We start from the raw sequence: 13,289 nt of genomic DNA on the forward strand, positions 1-13,289 counted from the left end.
ATAATCATTGACTCTTTGAAAGGTTCCTCTCTCTCTTCCCATATCCCCGAAATAGGCGTACCTAGGCTATATCTTTGGGCTCTCCTGTTTTTTCTCTTTGCCCCTATTGATCTCATCTATTTTATGGCCTTATTTATAAATAAATAAATGTCTTATTTATTTATTTATTTATTTATTTATTTATTTATTTATTTATTTATTGAGGCAGGGTCTCATTCTGTTGCCCAGGCTGGAGTGCAGTGGTGCAAACTCAGCTCACTGCAACCTCTGCCTCCTAGGCTCAAGCCATCCTCCCAGTTCATCCTCCTGAGTAGCTGGGACTACAGGTGTGTGCTACCATGCACAGCTAAGTTTTGTATTTTTTTGTAGAGAGGGGGTTTTGCCATTTTTCCATGTTGCCCAGGCTGGTCTTGAACTCCTGAGCTCAAGCAATTTTCCCCGCTCAGCCTCCCAAAGTGCTAGGATTATAGGCGTGAGCCACTGTGCCCAGCCTGTTTTATTTATTTATATTTATTTTATAGTCTTTCCTCATATCTTAAATATATTGGTCTAGCTTTGACAACCTGCACTGGTCTCTCTCTGCACCAGGCCCATATTTCTGTTGACCAACTTGTAATATACACTTGGAATCACCACTGTTTAACAGCCTCTCAAGCTAAACATGTCCAAAATAACCCCCAAAACAAACAAACAAATAAGCCCCTCTCCCTCAACACTAAACAGCTCCTAGGGTTTCATCAGTATTACCACAGCTTTCCCATTACCCTGGCCCAGAATCATGTTGGGGTTTGATGCTGCTGCTACTCTGAGCTGAATGTTCATGCCCTGTAGTATGATCCACAATTGACGAGCCTTCCTTTCCATTTCTTTTTTTGTTTTTTGTTTTTGTTTTTGTTTTGTTTTGTTTTTTTGAGACAGAGTCTCACTGTGTCATCCAGGCTGGAGTACAGTGGCGAGATCTCGGCTCACTGCAACCTTTGCCTCCCAAGTTCAAGCAATTCTCGTGCCTCAGCCTTTGGAATAGCTGGGATTACAGGTGCGCACCAACATGCCAAGCTAATTTTTGTATTTTTAGTGGAGACGGGGTTTCACCATGTTGATCAGGCTGGTCTCGAACTCCTGGCCTCAAGTGACCCACGTTCCTCGGCCTCCCAAGGTGCTGGGATTATAGCACGTCCAGCCCCTTTCCATTTCTTGATAGTCTCTTACCAGGCATGGTTAATTATCTCAGTTAATCCTCACAACAACCTTGAAGGTGGTTCTACAGGTGAGGAAACTGATACCCAAAGAGGGGAAATAACTTGCCCTAGTTATACAGTAAGTGGCAGAGCTAGGAGGCAAACTCTGGTCCATCTGTCATCAAAGTCCTCTTAACCATTACATGATACTGCTTCACAGTCTCTTACTCCTTCAATTCATTTTGTACTTTGCTGCCAGATTAATTCTCTTAAAACACAGCTGTGATGATTTATTATGCTTGCCTGCTCAAAAACTTCTCTGGCTCCCACTCCCCTACTAAATTAAGTCTAAACTCCTTTACTTGGCGTATAAGACTCCCCTAAGCTCTATCTGTAATTTGTCTCTTCAGCCTAAGCTGAAAGCTTATCTCCTGTTTGTCAACTACAATGTCCAATACTCAATCAAACCACTCCTTCCTCCCCCAAATAGTCCTTCCTTTCTCTCTCCTCTGTCCCTAAACTAATGCTGTCCCCCTGCTTGTAATGCTTTACTCAAATCCTACCCTTCTTTATGACCCAGACCAAAGCCCATCCATTTTAATGAAACTTTTTTTGTTTGTTTTTGAGACAGAGTCTCACTCAGTTGCTCAGGCTGGAGTGCAGTGGCGCCATCTCGGCTTATTGCAACTTCCACCTCCTGGGTTCAAGTGATTCTCATGTCTCACCTGCCCGAGTACCTGGGATTACAGGCGTGTACCACCACGCCTGGTTAATATTTGTGTTTTTAGTAGAGATAGGGTTTTACCATGTTGGCCAGGCTGGTCTGAAACCCCTAACCTCAAGTGATCCACCCACCTGGGCCTCCCAAAGTGCTAGGATTACAGATGTGAAACACTGCACCTGGCCAATAATCTGATTTTTAAAACGTATTTTATTTTTTAGAACAGTTTTAGATTCACAGCAAAATTTATCAGGCAGTAGAGTTCCCATATACCCTACCTGCACACATGCACAGCCTCCCTGACTATGGACATCCTGCCCCAGAGTGGTACATTTGTTACAATTGGATAAACCTGCACTGACACATCATTATAACCCAAAGTTCACAGTTTACATTAGGTTTCGTTCTTGGTGTTGTACATTCTATGGGCTTGATGAATGTATAAACGACATGTATCTACCATTGTAGTATCATACAAAAATAGCTTCACTGCCCTACGAATTCTCTGTGCTTACCTATTTATTCCTTCATCCTCTCTAATCCCTGGCAACCGCTGATCTTTATACTGTCTCCATAGTATTGCCTTTTCCAGAATATCATATAGTTGGAATCATTCAGTATGTAGCCTTTCAGATTGGCTTCTTTCACTTAGCAATATACACTTAAATTTCCTCCATGCCTTTTCATGGCTTGACAGCTCATTTCTTCTTAGTGCTGAATAATATTTTATTGTCTGGATGTACCACAGTTTATTTATCCACTCACCCACTGAAAGACATCTTGGTTGCTTCCAAGTTTTGGCAATTATGACTAGAACTGTTATAAACAACCTTGTGCAGGTTTTTGTGTGGGCATAAGTTTTCAACTCATTTGAGTACTTACCAAAGAACATGATTGCTGGATCATATAACAGTATGTTGAGCTTTGTAAGAAACTGCCAAATTGTTCCAATATAATCTTTTTAAGATGTCTTTTTATATACTGAGTTTAGTTTCTTATAGTTTCTCAAACTGGACTCCTGTTCTCAGAGTTGATTAGAACATTGAGCTTGAGAAACACTGATGTGGCTGGTGACATGCTACAGAAGCCCACTGTGTGCTGGGGATGGTGGAGAAAGGTTTTATGGCAGATATGGAAACAAAGCCATCAGACCTTACAGGCTGGAGAGCAATGGGATGGCCTGAAAAGAGGAGCAGCACATTTTGATTGGTGGGGTTGGTGTGAATTACTGTCTGGAAGTGGTAAGGAGGATGGTAGGTCATGAAGAAAGCCATGTGTCGGTGTGGTTTGGGTGGAAGGTTTATGTTAGGTAGAAGGTCAGGTTCTGGAGAACAGTGAATGTCTTACTAAGAACAATTTACGTTTATCCTGTAGGTACTAGTTGAAACAACCTAACTCACTCTTTTTGCCAGTTCTATTTGCCTTTAAATAGAGTCTTGCTGAAAATATACTGATCTAATATCTTATTCTAAAATAACAAGGAAAAATCCACCACAGCCACCCTCAGTGGCTCATTCCTGTGTCTAGCAGATGTGTCAGGGTCTTCTTTATAACTCATTGAAATCCATCCCACTTCAACATGTTGATCCATGTCATCTCTTGGTTTAGCCATGATGGAGTTTTGGCTGAATAAAAATCAGCTTGGAATAGCAGAGACTTCTCAAAATAGTCACTTAAACTAGAAGTTCATTTATCTCTCTTATAGAAATCCAGATGTTGACAGTCTACGGCTGTCATGGGGAGAGTTCTAAGGGAGGAATAATGAATATGGGGGAGAGGCAGTTAGCAATCTCAGTCAGTGGAAATGAGAGCAATTCAGCAAAGAAGTGCGTATCTACTGGGCAAATCCTGTGTTGGGGGTAGGCAGACAAGGACATGATTAAAATAGTGTCACGTCTTCACATACTCCCATTTTGGAGAGATTTATTACAGCTAATTAGGTCACAAGTCAGGCTTCACTGTGAGACAAGAGCTCTACTATGGCAGAGATATAGAGGGATGGAGGAGAGGCGGTTGCAGTTAGTACTCATTGCAGGCCTGGGAAAAGGCTGCACAAAACAACACTTTAGTTGGGCATTAAAATAGAATTCAGTGGGCATAGTTGAGGGGAAAAGGTATTCAATGTAGAGGGAAAAGCAGCAGCAGAGACAGGTGAAACAGATCAGGAAATTGACTCAGCTTGTGGCTGGAGATAAGGCCAAGTTGCAAAGGCCCTCTTTACTAATTATGTTCATTTTCTTCTCTTGAAAATAGGTAATAATAAGGATCTCTTAGAGGTGAGGCATGCTTAAACGTGTGATTTTGAGAGATAACTCAAGCTAGATTTAGTTAGTGGGCGATAATGAGGACCTGTCCTCGGAGGCCTATGGTAAAATGCAGATGAGGAAGCACAGATTGATTAAGTCCTGGAGGATACGAAAATAAAGCCTGGATACAAAACATGAAGTATTTTTACCTGCAGTGTTTTGCTATATAGTTCAAACTTCAGAAGAATGGAATTTCTGAATAAAAGACACAACTATTATTTAAAGGGGGAAAAATACAAGGTTACTAAGATTACATGGAGTCTGTTCATGATGGGAAAAAAACCACCTCACCAATTTCCTTTAATAATTATCATATCTGCAATAGTTATTACATATTAATATTTTAAATGTCAGGGATTGTGTTGTTTTTATTGGTAATTAGCAATGGAAAAGAAATGGTTTTGGAGACTAGTGAAAGACAAGTTATTTCTGCTCTTATATTTTTATCTCAGTGGAATCTGGGGTACAATATGTTTATTTGAGATTAACACTGAGAGGAAGGGGAGGAAAGAGGGTTAAGCAGAGAGAGAGCTCTAGAGTAAGAACTTTCCTTCAGAATGTCCCTTACTAGGCTGAAATGCCTGGGTCTTTGTACCCCTGCCTAGCTCTGTCACGGGGAGTGAACTGTCCTTGGAAGAGAATGGCATCAGGAGATGGTTCTTGATAGCTAAGACAGATTCCGAATGAAGAGCAAACGGCTGAAGTGCCCTCCAGCAGCTAGGCAGCAAGTCCTTCCTTGAAGGCGATCTGGCCAGATCTCAGCCTCCCATTGATTGCAGGGTGTTTGTACAAACATGTGAAGTGGAGCCTCATCCAGCTGGGATTACTGGTAGTAGAAGTAGCTATTAGTTACTTGCCCCTGTATCTGTATGATAAAGCCTTTTCTCTGTTATTACAAATAGAAAACAATTTTCAAACAAATTGTCCTGTCGCATTGATTATATGGATGTTCAAACCTGGGCTGGACAACAGGTCATAATTACATTTGCTTTTGGAATTAAGGGCTGGATATATTTTGTATCTGAAGAAAAAGAATAAACTGAAGTATAAGACAAGAAAAAAATAATCTCAGAATACAAATTGCTTCATTTTCTTGATTGTTGTATATGACGTACTTAGTCATAATAGTGGCAGAGCAAGGCATCAGTTTTTTTTTTTTTCAAGAGTGATCCTGTATCTTGGATATGACACAAAAAAAACAACCAAAGGACTTCATAAAAATTAAAATTTTTGTGTTTTAAAGGACACTATCAAAGTGGAAAGACAACCCACAGAATAGGAGAAAATGTTTGCAGACTGTATATCTGACAAGGATCTAATTAATATTCATTCTATATTTTTAAAAACCGGAATGTAGTGGCATTCCTGGGCTGCAGTACAGTGGCACAGTCACAGCTCACTGCAACCTCAAACTCCTGGGCTTAAGTGATATTCCTGCCTCCTGAGTAGCAGGGACAGGCATGTCGCCACTAATTTTTTTTTTTTTTTTTCACCCAGCTATTTTATTTTTTGTGGAGATAAGGTCTTGCTATGTTGCCCAGGCTGGTCTTGAACTCTTGGCCTGAAGTGACCCTCACACCTTGGCCTCTTAAAGTGCTGGGATTACAGGCATGAGCTAACGTATTCAACCCATTCTACATAAAGAACTCTTACAACTCAATAACAAAAAGACAAAAACAACCCAATTAAAAAAAATGTGGGCAGAGAATTTGAATAGACATTTCTCCAAAGAAGATATGCAGCTGGCCAAAAGCACATGAAAGATGCTCAACATCACTATTCATCTGGGAAATGCAAAGCAAAACTACAAGGAGATACCGCTTCACATCCACTAGGCCAAATAGAATCAAAAGGACAGATAATAAGCAATGGCTGGGAGGGTGGGAGGAAGGGGAGGAGCAGAAAAGATAACTGTTGAATACTGGGCTTAATATCCAGTGATGAAGTAACATGTATAAAAATAAAATATGTTTTGCAATTTAAAAAGTTGCTATAAAAAAAGCAATGTCAAGGATGTGCAGAAATTGGAGTCCTTATGCATCGCTGGTAGGAAAGTAAAATTGTGCAACTGTTTTGGAAAACAGTCTGGCAGTTCCTCAAAAAGTTAAACATAGAGTTAAATTTGATCCAGCAATTCCACTCCTAGGTATATATACCTAAGAGAAATGGAAACCTATGTTCATACAAAAACTTGTCCAGGAATGAAAGCAGCATTATTCATAATAGCCATTGACTGAAGAATGAATAAACAAAATATGATATATCCATATTCAGGCATTAAAAAGGAATGAAGTACTAACACATGCTATAACATGTATTTTGAAAACATCAGGCTAAGTGAAAGAAACCAGACAAAAAGGTCATATATTGTATGATTCCATTTATATAAAATTTGCAGAATAGGCCATTGCATAGAGACAGAAAGTATATTGTTGGTTGCCAGAGGATGGAAGGGAGGGAAAAATTGGGAATGACAGCTATGGGGTTTCTTTTGGGGGTGATGAAATATTCTAGAATTAGATAGTGGTAATAGTTGTATAACTTTGTGAATATACTAAAAAACACTGAATTGTACACTATAAAAGGATGAATTGTATGATACATGAATTATATCTCAATTAAAATAAAGCTTCTCCCACAGTCATAGAGTGATTCTGTACAACTTGGTAATTGAGATTTCAGATGAGTCAAATAACAAGTTTGTATCTTAAGTGATTGGGTGATAGTAATGCCAATAACAAGATTGGGGGAGGCACCAGCAGCAGAAGTAGGCCTGGAAGTGAAGATAATGAGTTTGGTTAGAAAATACTGATTTTTGGCTGGGCGTGGTGGCTCACTCCTGTAATCCCAACAATTTGGGAGGCCAAGGTGGGTGGATCATTTGAGGTCAGGAGTTCGAGACCAGCCTGACCAACACAGTGAAACCCCATCTTCACTAAAAATACAAAAAAATTAGCTGGGCGTGGTGGTGCATGCCTGTAGTCCCAGCTACTCAGGAGGCTGAGGCGGGAGAATTGCTTGAAGCCGGGAGGCGGAGGTTGCAGTGAGCCGAGATTGCGCCATTGCACTCCAGAGCCTGAGCAACAGAGCAAGACTCTGTCTCAAAAAAAAAAAAAAGAAAAGAAAATATTGACTTTTTAGTTGTGTGCAGGTACTCATTGGGGGCTGTTCAGGAAATTTAGGTCTGGACATCAGAAGAGAGACCAGACTTAAGAGATTTAGATTTAGAGTCACTCAGATGTAAGTGATAGCTAAAACCCAGGAGAACTATGAGAGCACTCAGCAAGAAGTTCAGGCGGTAGGGGATTTGAACCAAGACATAGGTTGAAAGAAAAGGAACCTGTGAATCTGGAAAAGAGCATATGTGCTGTGGGAGGAAAAACAGGATGGAGCAGGGTCTTGAACACCTGCGAAGTCTTGTTCCACAGGATAAGAGTAAGAGGAGGCCTGAACCCAAAGTCAAAGCCTACTAACCATTCTCATTCGCACAAAAACTGTGTTACAACTAGCAGTTTCTGCTTCACCTTGTTTCTTCTGTAGTACTACTGCAGTGAGAACAGGACAAAAAGGTTGATAGCTCATGTCACTTGCAGAAAAGTAGTCCTGTCGAGTCCAGTGGTTGGAAGAGCATCTTGTGTTTAAGTAGGACGTTTCAGTCCCAGAAGGCAATTCAGAAATAGAAGGCATCTTAGAGCCTCAGATGGATGGAGGGGCTGGTTCTCAAGAGGCTGGCTTTATTCACTGTCTACTCTCAGTTGCACTGGCTTGTAGTGACTTTCTGTTGCCAGAACCAGTAGATGAAAGTGAGCATAAGAGCACATTGTTTGACAAAGGCCCAAGTTCTTGTTACTATCTTCTTACATAATCCTGCTGGAAAAAAATTCCTTAAACAAAAGCAAAACTCTTGTTTTCATTCAAGTCCCCCCAGAAGACCTCAAATCCCAGAATTATACGTTAATAAATATATTGATCAAGAGTGGAAAAACGTTTGTACAAATATGACAACCTAATAGAATCATTCTCTCTTTCTTGTCATTCTTGTCTCACTCCTGTCACTCAGGCTGGAGTGCAGTGGCACAATCTTGGTTCATTGCAGTCTCGACTTCCCAAGTTAAGGGTTCCTCCCACCTCAGCCTCCCAAATAGCTGGGACTCATGCCACTAAGCCTGGCTCATTTTTGTATTTTCAATAGAGATGGGGGTCTCACTATGTTGCCCAGGCTGGTGTTGAACTCCTGGGCTCAAGTGATCCACCCACCTGGGCCTCCCAAAGTGTTGGGATTACAGACACGAGCCACTGTGCCTGGCCTGTGATAGAATTGCTGACAGGCTCTTCTTGATAACAGTTTCCAAAGTGGCCAGAACTGGGCTACAGTTTTTGTTATTTTTACTTTTTATTTTTAAAATAATTTTTCTAATCACAGTAAAAATATTGGTAAAAAAATAAAATTATAAAACAGGAAAAAAAGTTAAAATTTATCACTTTTTTGTGAATATATGTATTAAACTAACATCAGAATTTGAAAGGTGAACTGCAAAATACTAATGAGATTTTCTCTTTTCTTTTGGAAATGGAGTCTCACTCTGTCACCCAGGCTGGAGTGCAATGGCGCGATCTCAGCTCACAGCAACCTCTGCCTCCCGGGTTCAAGCGATTCTCCTGCCTCAGCCTCTTGAGTAGCTGGGATTACAGGCGCCCACGCCTGGCTGATTTTTTTATTTTTAGTAGAGACGGAGTTTCACCATGTTGGCCACGCTGGTCTCGAACTCCTGACCTCAGGTGATCCACCCACCTCGGCCTCCCAAAGTGCTGAAATTATAGGTATGAGCCACCATGCCTGGCCCTAACAGTATTTTTTAATGAAAATGGAACACTATTTCCTTTACTTTTAAAAAATTATTTTTCTTTAACTATAAAACAAATCTTACCAGGCCTGGTGGCTCACGCATGTAATCCCAACACTTTAGGAAGCCAAGGCTGGCAGATTGCTTGAGCCCAGGAGTTCTAAACCAGCCTGGGCAACATACGGATACCCTATTTCTAGTAAAACTTTTTTTTAATGTAAAAATTAAAAAAAACAAAAACAAAAACAAATCTCACCCAAAATAACATACAGAGTGTTCTAATAGGTTTTGTTTTGTTTTGTTTTTTCTTCCCGAGAAAGAGTCTTGCTCTGTCGCCCAGACTGGAGTGCTGTGGCGCGATCTCGGCTCACTGCAACCTCTACCTCCTGGGTTCAAGCAGTTCTCCTGCCTCAGCCTAGCGAGCAGCTGGGATTACAGGTGTGCACCATCACGCCCAGCTAATTTTTGTATTTTTAGTAGAGACGGGATTTCACCAGGCTGGCCAGGCTGGTCTCAAACTCCTGACCTCATGATCCGCCCGCCTCAGCCTCCCAAAGTGCTGGGACTACAAATGTGAGTCACCGTGCCTGGCCAGAAGTTTGAATATATATACAGAGCCTAAAGTACTACTAATAAATATATTTAAGCTCATGGTGAATATTTCCAGCCCCATCACTAATTTAATCAATTTACAAGGATTTTATAAATAGCAGGGGATGATACTTCCACATTCTCTGTGTGGTAACCAAAAAACAAGATAAAACAAGAATCTCTCTAATAGCATTAGTTACAATTGAATAAAACAAAATAAACTGTAAAAAATACATTGGGAGACCTAAGGATTTAGCATTCTTCTCCATGAAATAGGTCCTGACTGGTTTCTCTCTCTTCTTTTGTTTTTTTTTTTGTTGTCGTTGTTGTTTTATTGAGATAGAGTCTCACTGTGTCGCCCAGGCTGGAGTGCAGTGGCACAGTCGTGGCTCACTGCAACCTCCACCTCCCTGGTTCAAGCAATTCTCCTGCCTTAGCCTCCTGAGTAGCTGGGATTATAGGCGCGCGCCACCATGCCCGGCCCGGCTAATTTTTGTATTTTTAGTAGAGACGGAGTTTCACCATGATGGTCAGGCTGGTCCCGAACTCCTAACCTCAAGTGATCTGCCCACCTCAGCCTCCCAAAGTGCTGGGATTACAGGCGTGAGCCACCACGCCCAGCTTAGTTTTCTCTTTTTACAAAAGAGAGAAAGCAAGGCAGAAAAAGGCTAGTTTGAAATGGTCAATCAGTGCTGACTGCTGATTAGTACCCTGGAGATGTATAATGCCAGGAGTCTATTCCCAGCATCTCCCCCTGTAGTTGGAGATTATGGAATTGGTATCACAGTTAATTATTTATTCGCTTAGGAAATGTGCAAAATATTTGCCTTCCACTCAGTTTCTGTTGAGCACTTCATAAATTATGAAGCCATTTCATATCCATTATCCTGTTTTAACCTGGCTCAACCCTAACAGATAGGCAGTTTAGATTTTATCATCTCTGTTTTCCAAACGAAGTGAGAGAAGTAGAGAGGTTAAGTGATTTGCTCAAATTCATGTGGTCTCCAAGTGGTGGCACCAGAACTAGCACTCAATCTTGTGACTTTCATTTTAGTATCTATCCATTAGACATGCTGCCTTTGAAGTCTGGTCAGTGAGTGCTTTATTGTTTGCTTTTTCTTTTAACACAGACTCAAACAAAGGACTTTTTATTCCCTTCCCCAACCGGGAAATAAAGGATTCCCTAAGTACTTCTGCAACTCAGGGCAATGGTACACCTGATCAGAAATTAGACACCTTCCCACTGGGGACACAGGTAATGTATTCACTCTCCTGCTGATCTGTTGACTAGTCAATGATTAATACTGATAATTCAGTGGGCTCTCAATTATTTATGAAGGTCTCAGAGGACTTGTTTGATGAAGGCATTTTAGACCCTTTTAAAGGAAAGGGCAGGACAGAATGCAGAGTACCTTCTCCATTAATTTCAATCTCCCATTTCCCTCTCTCTCACACTAACCTGTTATCTAATGTCATATATTTATACATATAACTTTAGCATATCTATGAAAGGCATTTTGGTCCTCAAACAAGAATGCAACTGTTACAGTTTTTGGCTGGTTTTAAATTTTCTCCCCTCTATCCAATATCTCCATCTCCTGTTGCCTTGCTTCTTACATTTTCTACCTACACCCTTTAATACTGAGTCTTACATTTTAGGTATGACTTTCCCAAAGCTGCCTCTGCAGTATAACAGAAAAAGTAAAGTTTAAGGGGTAAAGATGGCATGGAAGTTGTGGGCAATGGGAAGATAGCGATCATGCAAGATGGGGGAGGAGTGAAAAATAAGGTTTTAGTGAAAAAATTGGTGACAGAAGGGATGCAACCATTATGTAAGACTTGTTTGTGTGAGTGAATATGATACAAGGAGCAGAACTGACTACTTTATATTCACCTTCTCCCTTTCTGTGCCTTTTCTTTGATACATTTATGAGCAATAAAATTGTAGAAAATAGCCAGGAGGAGAAAGAAAAGCAGCAAAGGCTCTGATTAATCCATAATTTGGATAATCAAGACTGAATTAGTAAAAAGTTAGTACTATTCTTTTCAGTTTGGGTATAGACTACCTTCATCTTTTAAAAAGATAAGCATTTAATCAGTTTCTTTGTTTTTGGAGATTCTACTTGGGTGACTTAGAAACGATCTCAGTTACCATTTTTTAAAACCATATTGACTTAAGGAAATGGAGACAAAGAGTATTGCAATCTCCAGTTAAATAGCACTTCTTAGATAAAAAAGCAAACAAAAAAACTTCTCTGAAATTACTTCTTGAAGTGAGAAAAAAGGAAATTGAATAGTTTGCTGTATCTTTTTAGTTTAAGAAATAAGGAAGTGGGATTTCTTTCTCTCCATGACTACCAAAAAGACACTGAATACTTTAAGATAATTTTTTTAAAAGCAAACCCTAGATGGCTTTCTGTTTTGCTTCAGTCCTTGCCTAGTTATGCCTCAGATTAATTTTCAGCCTATTAAAACCCCCTTAGCTATGGTGGTTGATAGCTTTATCAGCTGGTAAAATAAGCATGAGAGTCCTTTAAACAGAAAAAGCAAAGCTGGAAAGTGGCCCTCATCTACCTTCTATGAGCTATCTAAGGCAGAGAAAGTACAGTCATTGTTTGCTATGTCCTTTACTTCCTAAGGATATTCAAGCAACTCTGGAATCTCCTTGTATTGTGACTGTTTTAAAATAGACTTAAACTGGACCTTTGCTTAAAGGTCTGTTTCCCTAGCTTGCAAGGATAGTCTTTCCCATTAATAGGAAGGTATTCTGAACCCCTAGTCTAATAAGCTCACATTTGAACGCACATGGACTTCCTTCTACCTAAACTTTCGAACTTTTTTTAGACACAGGAAGTAGCAAGAAGGGAAATGCCAAGTGACAATCACCAGGAAGATGGTAAATATTTTGCTCACTGAGTATTTTTCCCCCACACTAATCAGAGAAGTCTGGATGTGATTGGATTTGGGAGATGAAGATGTCTCAATATGGGGGCCCTATTTAGTCAACTAATTTCTGCTTTTGTGAGGGACTGTCCTGGATGATTAGTAACCTGTGAGACTTTTCTGCTTAAAGAGTGCATATTCTGACCTCCTTTGTTCTTGATTTTTTTTGCGTTGGATGACTATTCTTTTTGTTACCTTTCTTGCCTTCTTTTGTATTTATTATTTTTTATTCATCCATTTGTTTCTCTCTACTGGTTTATAAGTTATATACATTTTCTATACTTTTAGTATTATTCCCCAAACGATAATTATGTAAGTTAAGTATCCTTAACTTACATAATTTTTAAATTGTTAATACCTTGTCTTCTTTTGGATAATTCAAAAACCGTACAGTACTTTATTTCATTTACTCTTTCCTGACTTATATGTTGTTATTATGAATTTTAATTCTCTATATTTTTAAAGACTTCACAAGATATTATTTTTATATAGTCAGTGTAGATTTAAATCTATCCATTTATTTACTACTGTTTGTTCACTTCCTTTTTCTTCCCAGGCTTCCCTTCTGATATCATTTTCCTTTGCCTTACAGTGGCACATACTTTAATGTAGGTCTATTAGTGATGAGCTCTTTCAGCTTTTCTTTGTGTGATAATGCCTCTATTTCACTATCATTCTTGAAGGGTATTTTAGATGGGTATAGATT

The 13,289-nt window shown here is 39.8% G+C and overlaps 1 protein-coding gene across 8 annotated transcripts in view; it reads left to right on the forward strand.

Moving 5' to 3' along the window:
• LRRC36 (leucine rich repeat containing 36) overlaps positions 1–13,289 on the forward strand; it is a 58,091-nt gene that overhangs the window by 25,687 nt on the left and 19,115 nt on the right. For 7 of the 8 annotated variants that reach the window (XR_010152367.1, XM_009431035.4, XM_523392.6 and 4 more), the window contains exons 6-7: positions 10,771–10,895; positions 12,485–12,536. Coding sequence is in view for 7 of the 8 variants with exons in the window: in XM_009431035.4 (XP_009429310.1) it covers positions 10,771–10,895; positions 12,485–12,536 (177 nt within the window). In the remaining variant the exon portion in view is untranslated. The remainder of the gene's footprint in view (positions 1–10,770; positions 10,896–12,484; positions 12,537–13,289) is intronic. The other variant, XM_009431036.3, reaches the window with a different exon arrangement.

This window comes from Pan troglodytes, chromosome 18, assembly GCF_028858775.2.
Source record: "Pan troglodytes isolate AG18354 chromosome 18, NHGRI_mPanTro3-v2.0_pri, whole genome shotgun sequence".
In the NCBI taxonomy this organism is placed as follows: domain Eukaryota; kingdom Metazoa; phylum Chordata; class Mammalia; order Primates; family Hominidae; genus Pan; species Pan troglodytes.